At 45.3% G+C, this 10,630-nt stretch overlaps 1 protein-coding gene and 2 pseudogenes across 1 annotated transcript; 1 reads left to right on the top strand and 2 right to left on the bottom strand.

The window, feature by feature from the left end:
- Window positions 1-628: 628 nt before the first annotated feature.
- Window positions 629-3,714, bottom strand: LOC118962501 (protein Asterix). The gene is made up of 4 exons (XM_036974630.1): window positions 3,483-3,714; window positions 3,141-3,246; window positions 2,127-2,224; window positions 629-1,028 (listed from the first exon to the last, which is right to left on the bottom strand). Exons 1-4 carry the CDS (start codon window positions 3,530-3,532, stop codon window positions 962-964), a joined length of 321 nt encoding a protein of 106 aa, XP_036830525.1. The 5' UTR covers window positions 3,533-3,714; the 3' UTR covers window positions 629-961.
- Window positions 3,715-4,078: 364 nt separating this feature from the next.
- Window positions 4,079-7,846, top strand: LOC118962500 (annotated as a pseudogene).
- A 382-nt stretch (window positions 7,847-8,228) lies between these two features.
- On the bottom strand, window positions 8,229-8,980 carry LOC110485572 (annotated as a pseudogene).
- Between the last annotated feature and the right edge of the window lie 1,650 nt (window positions 8,981-10,630).

Genomic DNA, 10,630 nt, shown 5'->3' with positions numbered 1-10,630 from the left:
CTTAGGCTGGTCAGACGTGAGTTATAAGTCCACTAAATCAGCTTCAGATCCGGCTGACTCCCCACTCTGCCTTTCCCTCTGCTCTGTCATTAGCAGGCACACACACACAGTCTGGAGGCAGAGAGCGTGTGGTGGAGAGCAGTGCCTAGATAGTGATTAGACAGGGACAGACTGAGGGCTTGAGTGAGGGTTTATGTCCTGTGTGTGAGTGTGGTGGGGGGGACCTTTTAGGACTGAGGTAGCCATTCCCAGAGCTAAACTGCAGAGTGAGATTGTACACATTTCTGACTGCCTAGAGAGGCACACAGTCACTTCATAACATAGCAGTGGAAATGTGTCTAAGCAGTTTGTTAATGAATATTTATAGTTTTAGCATCATACTTGGTGTTATCACTGTACATTGGGTCAGATATTGGAAGGCAGTGGTGTTTGGGCCTAAAGATCCAAGACGTTATCAGAACATGCATGTGTAACAGACCTGAATTGGTTAAACTCCTCCGCTTGGAATACCAATCCAACTTGTACCTTTTCGGTGGCACAGCTGGCTAAAGGTGTTTCATGAGGGTGGTCACGGTACAGCTAAGCACAGTGACCCCCGTCACACATTAACAGGACAAACAAAACACAGTGACTTTATAAAACCTTCCATCTTTATTTCCAACTAGACCTCAGCTTACAGCGAGCGGGTGAATCAGACAATTCAATAGAAAACCTGCAATATCTCCAGGAAGAGAGAGATTTTGGAGAATAACCAGGACCACCTGGTCTTCTTGTTCTTGCCTCATGTCCACCATTGTGTTTCCTCTCAATACATCCATCTTGATCCCTCCTCCCTCTCTGTCTCCATCCATCCATCTCTCTCTCTCTCCCAGATGGTCAGTGGGCGAGTCAGGAGTCCGTCTCCCACTCTCAGTCTGGAACCGCCCCTCTCCTGCAAGGCCCCCCCGCCATTGGTCCTTGGTTACCACGGTGGCGACATGGGCTGGGGGTTCTGGAGGTATGACATCACCACGGCTGAGATGGACAGCCTGATCGAAAGAAGAGATTGAAGAAAAAAAAAGGATGAGAGAAAATAAAAATTAATTAGCAATAAATATTGAAGAGATTGCTCAGCAGAAGCATCAGTGCCTTCAGGTTCAGTGGTTACACTTTGTCCTCTTTTTCACAGATCTAGGATCAGCTTACCATCCCTTAGATCTTAACCTTCACTATAAAAGAAAAACCAAACCGACCTTGGATCAGTGTGATATTTTCCATGTGATTAGGCCTATATCGCATTTGCTGCATATAACACTTGTACAACATTTTGCTGATCCACACAGTTTGTGTTACCAGCCAGGAGGGCATAGAGACAATCTTTAATAAAAAACTAATCTAGGTGATGGACTGGGAGGCATCTACTACTGATGTCCTGACACTCTCTACTTTACCTGCAGAGCCACACACACTACTTTTCCTGGAAAAATGCCACACAGACACACACGCTCCCACAAAGTGAGTGGTATTATCTGCTGTAGTTAATTGTTATGGGTAAATGCAACACCTGGAGGTCAATGTTAAAAGCTTTTGGACATTAAAGCTGAGCCCATCGCATGTCACAATGCCAGGTAGAGCCGAGCGTTGCCAAACTAACTTCCGGTGTCTTTAGTTTTATTGCCAGGAGTGCATTCATTAGCGCAATCCGTAGCAAAACATTTTGCAACGGAAACATTTAGCAATGAAAAGGGATTTTTATTGGACACATTCAGGTTAGTCCCTCCTCCGTTTGGTTCCTAGGGAATACACCCCAGGCAGAATAAGAGCTGCCAAACTAACTTCCTGCTGCGTCCTGGTATTACAGTGAACACATTAACAGTGAGCCATTATGAGACAGATAATAGATAACTCTGCATTTTGGCATAATAGCAGAAACTTTACACTTTTCTTTCACTCGCCCTCATAGTCGCATACAGACCCTGGGTAGGTTACCTGGGTAGGTTGGAAATATGAGGCTTGATAAAAGAGTCAGAACGTGTACACACACAGACAGAGAGAGACAAAGAGAGAGAGAGACACACACACACACAGACAGAGAGAGACACACAGAGAGAGAGAGACACACACACAGAGACATTTGTTCTACTCACATAAAGCTGCTCATCATCTGTTTGGTGTCTTCGGAGCTGCGTGAGTTAGCGAAGCTGATGAAGGAGCAGTACACTGCTATCCACGCACACCACTTTAACTGAAACACACAACACAGAAGGTTAAGGAACACAGAATGACCCACATACTATACTTTATAATGCGCTGTGTGTGTGTGTCAGCTTTTCTGCATGAGGCTGTAGAAGTGCTGTGGCATAGCCAGACAGTTACTAATGTATGGTGTAAGATAATGTGCCTACGTGTAACAGGTTAAGATCATACTGCAATTTCAATCCACTGCTTGAAATGTCACCATTAGCATTGCTGAATATGTGCCTTTTTCGATGGCGCAACTGGCTAGTATGTTGTCAAGCGGGCGGTCATGTGTGTTTGAGAAGCAGAGGATCACTAGTTCGAGCTCAGTAAGAGGACAGGGAGAGTGAAGGAAGATACGTTGCTATGCTAGCACAGGGACACCGGTGCCCTACATAACATTTTAGGACTGATTTCAGTGGCAGCAGAGGGAAAGGTGTTGATTAAAAGAGCCATTAAATAGTTGGTAGCGTCAAGGTTACCGGTGTGCTGGACTTTTCATCAACTCCACTAACTCCAATCGTAGAGTAGTAGACCGTCACATTACCTAGGTGGGTGTAACGGTGTATCACCCAGCACCACACACAGTCAATTAGGGATATGTGACAGAAAGTACTGGCTCCAGTTGATTTGGGGACACACACCCTTCTAGGATAAACCACTCAGTTGAAAGGCTGGAGTTGGCCCCAGGTGGTAGACTTTAGTCCCATAAATGGGAACACAGTGGGGCAACTTCTCCTTTGGGAGGTTACCTCACACACACACACACACACACACACACACACACACACACACACACACACACACACACACACACACACACACACACACACACACACACACACACACACTTAATGGGGGAGGGGCGAGGTCGTCTGTGTGTGTGTGTGTCAGTGTGGTAAAAACAGATGTCTCTGGGTCACCTTCAGCATCAGGCCACACATGCTGAAGATCATGCCGAGTAGGTTCATGTAGTCTGGAGTCGGGTCTTCCAGGGTGGGGTTTGCTTCCGTGCTGGGGGGCTTGTATCTGTAACAACAACAACCAAGATATGAATGACCCTACCACAAATAACGCAACTAGCTACCGTACTTAGCTATACGTCAGTGTAACAACATCTAGTTAGTTCACAAAATGACAGGCGTTCTAGCTAGCTTGTTAGCTAGTCTATAATCGCGTTAGAATAGTGCTGAAGACGTGTGATTTAGCTAAGTAGCTATCTCGTTAGCGCGCAAACCCAACGACATTTACTCAATTGTACTCACCGGATAATTTTGTTTACCCTTTGTGGGCCTGACATGTTGTTTGCGGACATAATGTCCTTCTTGTTGAGATATTTTTAAGGATTAATTTAGTGGCAAAACGGTGTTGAGTGGGACCCGTCAGCTAGCTGGGCGAATGAAGGGGCGGGGCCTATCAGTTCCGCCGTGCGATGAATGCATTTCAAAATAAATGCTTTAAAGGACGCGAAGGACTCTATCAATGCGGAGGGAGAATGTTCGGACTTTTATTTTGACACAAATGCTTTTACCCGGAACGAAACGATTATCACAGACAGGAAGTAAACCACACATTTGCAAAAATATGAACATTCTGGAGCATAAACTGTAGGGGGGAAAAAAGGACTTGTTCGTTTGCTGTTAGCTAACATAAATCAATATGAGTCAGTTAATGATTGCTCTCTCATCAAACTAAAGTGAACAAGCAAGGTATTTCAGGTAGATATCTATCCAAGTTCCATGATGCTCTTTCCATAGCACTTGCTCTTTCCACTACTAACGTTAGCGTAGTTGATCCTCAAGTCAGGAGAAAAATAATAGCTATATGTTTCAACCTCTCTTTCTACAGGCAGAAGTGTGAAATGTCGTTTCCCCAGCCCAAACCTGAGGTCCCTCAGCTCCCCCAAACCTTCTCAGGACCATAGACTGCCAACAAGGGGCTGTAAGAGCTGTGCGATTCAATGGTGAGAACTCAAACAAACACCCATACCGTGAGGTGCATTGACTGTTGCTCTACTTGGAGCTGCTTGTGTATGTCATGAGAGGCTGTATCTACATAACGCGTTTCGGGTGTTTTTCATCCTCTCATTTTCTCTCGACCCCCTCTTTCTCCCTCCCTGTCTCTTTCTCCCCCACCCTGTCTCTTTCTCCCCCACCCCTCTCTTTCTCAGCTGATGGTAACTACCTGCTGTCTTGCGGCAGTGACAAGTCTCTGAAGTTGTGGAGTGTAAGTCGAGGGACACTGCTGAAGACGTACAGTGGCCATGGATACGAGGTTCTAGATGCTGATGGGTCAGTATCTGTATTATTACACAAACCTATATCAGAAAGTAAGCTGGCCTCTTTGAAGTCTTGTAGATCGATGCATTGCGCTCTTTTTGGTTGTAAAGCCCTCTTGCATAAACTTCTGTGGTACGTTACTTAATTGTTAACCTGCAGAGGTACGAGTTACCAGACCCGGTCTCAGGGATGGCTTACTCTGGAGATCCCTTTAATCTCCACTGAGTTAGGTCAATTTTTTAATCTGATTTGAGTTTTTGTAGTCTCCAAAACGGTGCAAAAAGTGATGATTTGGTGTCTCTACAGCAGGGGTCTCCAACCTTTTCTGTCACGAGACCTGCAACTCTTCCTGGGGTCCTAAGTGTTCAACAGATGTGTTTTATGTCAATATACCTCGTAAAATCATTTGTAAAACTACTCTCAATATTACAATTATTCAAAGAGAAACATTGAAAATTGATGTTTTGAGTCCATGTCAGTGCTTAAATCACATCTGAAGAAAAAAAGTCTGAAAAACCAATTAATTGAAACGTTTTAGTGAAGAGGGGAATGTGTCAGTTGAGCGATGTTTCTGCTGAGACAACTGCTGCAGCACGTCATGGCAGGGTTTGCAAAACAATTGATACAAATAATCATAATATAGTTCTGTCAGGTAAGCCTACTTTGCACTTAACATTTCATTGAGAAAGTTTGGGGGGAAAGTCTTTCTGTCTACCCACAAGACGGTTATCATCATTGCTAAATGTCCTGCAAACAGAGTGATAGACAAACGCGTGCACTAAACAGACAGCAATATTGCTGGAAATGAATTGTCAGATATTGTGCTAAGTTTGGATTTTGAAGGCAGTGGTGGCTAACCAGGGGTGGGATAATGTCACTGTGGATTTGATTAGATAGTAGCCGGGAGATTTATGTTTATGACCGTTTGCGATGGAACACGTTTAAAAAATGCTCTTTCAGAATTGATTGGCGAGCTACTCACAGGTGGGCTGAGAGCTACTGGTAGATCTGCCTGATGGAGACCCTTGCTCTGGAGCAATACAGACAGCTGATTGAGGAATACTTTATTGAAGAATGTGTTTGGTAAAGGCCAAATTTGAGTTAAATAAAGCTGATCCTAGATCTGATTGAGTGGAAAGCACTTAACTTCACTAAGCGTTCTCTTTCAGTGTGATAGCTAGCTTATATGCAGATGCCAATGCCTGTATGTTCCCCTATATGAAGTAGGAGATATGCATTAGAAATGAGACATACTGTATAGATAGATAAGAAGTAGCACATTTTTTACTCATTCAGTATTCTTGTTTAAGTTCCCCTATCCTCCATCTGCCTCTGTGTCCTTTACTCTCTGTCAGTCTTGCTTCTGCTGGTCATTCTCTATGTGATCCATCTACATGCTTGCTTGTGTAGTCTTCCTCTATCCATCTGCCTACTTTGTCCTTCACTGTCTCCCTGCTGCCTCTGGGCCCCTGGGGGAATATGATCTGAGGTAATGGTGTGTGTCTTACCATCGATTCCTTCCCTAGTTCCTATGACAACAGCCAGCTGTGTTCCTGCAGCTCGGACAAGACGGTGATCCTCTGGGACGTCGCCACGGGACAGGTCACCCGGAAACTCAGGGGTCACGCTGGGGTGAGAGAAAACAATACAACTATATTTTCCTGTGTCACAGAGAGAGAGATGGAGTTTTAGAGAAAGTGGGGAGGGGGAAAGAGGCGGGTAGGAGAGGTCAGGTGGGTCAGAAAAAAATATAGAAAGAGATGTTTATGTTGAAGGAATAGAGACAGGAAAGAATACAACAACTAAACTTCTAACTGGAGCCATTTATTAACATGGATATGGCTCTGGTCTGTCTCTCTGTTTGCAGAAAGTCAACTGTGTCCAGTTCAATGAAGAAGCTACAGTCATTTTATCTGGTGAGTTTTCTCGTTCCTCTGTCCTTCCTCAGCAAAGTGCATCTCAGTCACCTCTACAACCAGGTTGTGGCTTCAGCATTGTCCTGCTCATCCACAACAGGACCCACCTCACGTGTGTGTGTGTGTGTGTGTGTGTGTGTGTGTGTGTGTGTGTGTGTGTGTGACTGTGTGTGTGTGACTGTGTGTGTGACTGTGTGTGTGTGTGCGTGCGTGCTCGTGTCGGTCTCTAGGCTCCATAGATGGGACAGTGCGCTGCTGGGACACCAGGTCCAGAAATTTGACCCCATCCAGATTCTGGACGAGGCTCAAGATGGTGTCAGCAGTCTGAAGGTGTCTGAACACGAGCTGCTCACTGGGTCAGTACCAAGTCTGAACTTTTCTGTTCATTTCAGTTTCATTCTTATAGAAGAGTCCTCTAAGCATCTTTTCTATCTCATGTCTATCTCCAGGTCAGTGGACGGGAGAGTGAGAAGGTATGACCTGCGGATGGGCCAGCTGCATGTGGACTTCATCAACAGTCAGTATCTAGTACCAACTAGTTGTTGTACTAACTATCACTAACTTCTGTACCTAAACCACCCTGAGTCACATTGATTTGTTATGTGTTTGTCTCTGTGTTCCAGGCCCCATCACGTGTGTGTGTTTCAGTGCGGACGGCCAGTGCACTCTGACCTCCAGCCTGGACTCCACCGTGCGTCTACTGGACAAGAGCACAGGGGAGATGCTGGGAGAATACACAGGACACAAGATGAAGGGCTACAAGCTGGACTGCTGTCTGTCCAGTAAGGATACTCACGTCCTGAGCTGCTCTGAAGACGGACACGTGTACTGCTGGGACCTGGTAGAGGTACGAGGGATGGAGGATTTGTTCATCTAATAGATAGCTCCACTACCTATCAAAATGAATTGATTTGATTGGTTGATTTTGCTTACTGGATGCGTATTTGAAACGGAATAGCACAGCAGTATCTGTAAATGTCAACAGCTGCAGATTCAAGGACTTGGTATGTGTGCCTATTGGTGTTAGATTCTTTCCATCTTTGAACATCTCTTGTTTCTCTCTCAGGGTTCTCTGATGCTGAAGCTGCCAGTCGGGAAGGCTGTCGTCCAATCGCTGTCTTTCCACCCCTCGGAGACCCGCCTCCTCACAGCCATGGAGGGGCGTGTCCAGGTGTGGGGGGCGGAGCCAGAGGAAACTGAAGAGGACGTGGTGGTTGTTCAACAGGAGAAAGCATAGTAATCATTAGGTGGACATAACAGAAAGGACAAGAGTCATGATATCGTCAGAACTGATGAGTTCCCTACTGTACTGAACTGCCTGTTCTTGACTAAGGGTCAGGGATCGGAGTTCGGTTGAGGGAAATGGTTGTGTGGTTGAAAAGTGACATGCTGTTGCTTCCATGGCTAAAATATGGAATAAATGAATGAAAGTGCTGCTGATGTCCCAGCATTATCAATAATGTTTTATTTAATATTCATTGTAAATGTTTTGTAAATGATGAGTCTGGAATAAGCCCTTGTGTTCTCCAAATGAACCATAGGCTCTAATATATATTTCTTAGTAGCCATGAGGGAAAATGTAATATCACTCACCAACATTGGTCATAAAACGTGTAGATATGGTTGTCTTTATTACGAGTTGTACATATGAACATGGCACATGGACAAAATAAATTAAGTAGCATCATACAGTTATCATCTCAAATAAATAAATCATTTATTTTACATAAATACCTGGTTGGTTTGCTGAGGACCTTTTTTTGGAATGGTAACAGTTTTACTCAACAATCAACCATAGTGTAACCACTATTCATTTAATCTATGCAGCAAAATAAGATCCATTCAACGTCATTGGTATAATAATAAAACTCCCCCAAAGCAACTTTAAATAAATATAAATATACATACGCAAAATGAATGCATTTCTTTCTAGCAAATTATAGCTACATCTGTAATCTCTCCTCCTGATTCTCCTTTTGTACAGCCTGAGCCTCTATGCCGCTCACATTGCATTCTGAACAGCCAATGGCCACGGCCCAAAAGTCAATGTTCAGGCCCTCCCCCTTCACGTCCAGCTCCTCCCCATTAACCCACACAGGTACACCCTGCAGCCGACAGCTTCTCCACCTTGTGCCAGCGATGGGCGTTATCCAAAAAGGCTAGATCTTCGTGGTGGGTGGGCCTGCAGCATGGTCCATTCTGCCACAGCTCTCCATTCTGCTCGGGCAGGGCCCCCTCAGGAGCAGGTTGGTCAGGGTCAGATCATGGTTGGAGCGGACACGGGGACAGTCTCCGCTGCAGTACTTGAAGAGGACGGTCTCGTCCGCGTCGTAGCCCAGACCCAGCTCTCGTACCTGGAGGAGGATGGAGCGGAGACGACATTGGGTTGAAGAGCGGCGGGACCGGATTGGGATGATTGGGGCTGGGGATGGGACGGAACCCCTTTGGTCTTCTACTCCAAATCCGGAACCTTCTGTGTTCTTATTGTTGTTGTTCCCTTGTTGGATTCTCCTCCTCCACCTCTCCTCTCCTCCTCTGATGGGGAGGATGATGCTTTGCCTCGCTGCTCTGAAAGATGGTGATAAAGAGAGAGGGTTATTAAAAAACTCATCACACCAGCTTGGACCAGATTGCATTACACTATAGACTGCAGTAGACTGATAGTCAGTGCTACCCTACAGAAAATCTTCAGAACAGAAATCACACAATATGGTCTCAAAATTCTCCAGTGACTGTGTATGCCTTGTCACTCAAGTCCCAGTGTCAAACATCATCCTGATGTAAACCAATCTCAAAGTACACAACAATATCTAGATACATATAACCCAGTACAAAACTGAAGAAAATAGGAAAAAATTCTATCCTGTCCCATCTCCAATGTCGAAGGTCGTGAGTCGTGACCCCCATCCATCCTTACCGAGTAGTGAGCGCATCCAGTGTCCCTCTCCTCTCTGGACACAGAACAGCAGAACAACCAGCTTCAGTAGAGACCTCATATCTCCCCTCTTCTCTTATGTTGATCCTCTTCCTCTCTAAGTAAACGATTGAACAGTGGATGAGTGTCTACGAGTGATGCTGAGATGCAACAGAGTCCCAACCTCCATTATATATCCCTCTGAAAAGAAGGGGGGATGAGACAGGATGTGGGGGGGGTGAAACAGAGGGGGGGGGGGTACACTAACCCGTTCCTCGCCAAAGCGCCAAGCCCGTAGACTCACTTGAGTTTTGACGGTTAGCGGTTTGATTGTTGGATGGGTGTTTGACCAAGAAATGTGTCATATTGGGATTATATTTAACAGGTATAAATTTAGTTCTGAGGGCCCAGGTGTTTTCCGATGGATGCAAAGGTTGCTTCATGGGAAAAATGAAATCTGGAGGCTAATAACTTAAAGCTGTTTTGAAGTTGAATGGCGGGCTAGGCTGGTCAGAGGTTGAGTTGGTTGGCAATTGATGCTAGGCAGAACGCAGAACTACCACTTGAACAGATGAAGAAAGAGAGAGAGGGAGCGGGGGGGGGGGGGGGGGTTGTAATATTAACAAAAGACCTGGGGGATTGACACTGACTTGAGGACATAGAAAAATAGACAGTTAAGTAAAAAGTCCACCAGGTCAATGTTCAAATGAGACAGAAAGCGAAGAATGCATTTCTGTCTCTTTTGGGTCAGTAAAGAAAGAGTTGAAATAAAAGAGGGAAGGGATGGTCGTAATTAAAAAAGAGAAGAAGGAAAAAACAGGACAGGAGATATTTTAATGGACATTCCGAGACTGGCGACTGACATTCCCAGATCTTCAGTAACTTCTTCCATAAATTCAGGGATTTGGTTGGAAATGTGGGCTTGTCAGGTCACATTATCAGACCAAATCATTTCAAATACTTTAGCTGGGCTTGATTGAGATTGCCAATGGAATAGCCCCATAACCCTGCCCATCTGGCCCTCTAACACACACACACACACACACACACACACACACACACACACACACACACACACACACACACACACACACACACACACACACACACACCTACCATAGAGCTCTCTCTCTCTGCTTGTGTGTGTGTGTGTGTGTGTGGTGTGTGTGTGTGTGTGTGTGTGTGTGTGTGTGTGTGTGGGTGAGTGAGTGTGTGTCAGTCAGTATCTGTAACATGGAAAAACACTGGGCGCCCAAACCGTCTTTTCACAATCACAACCAAATAAGCCCATGGGCGGAAGAAAG

This window comes from Oncorhynchus mykiss, unplaced genomic scaffold (assembly GCF_013265735.2).
Source record: "Oncorhynchus mykiss isolate Arlee unplaced genomic scaffold, USDA_OmykA_1.1 un_scaffold_770, whole genome shotgun sequence".
Taxonomy (NCBI): domain Eukaryota; kingdom Metazoa; phylum Chordata; class Actinopteri; order Salmoniformes; family Salmonidae; genus Oncorhynchus; species Oncorhynchus mykiss.
Note: the sequence above shows the minus strand (reverse complement) of the source record. Positions and strands in the feature narration are given on the sequence as shown.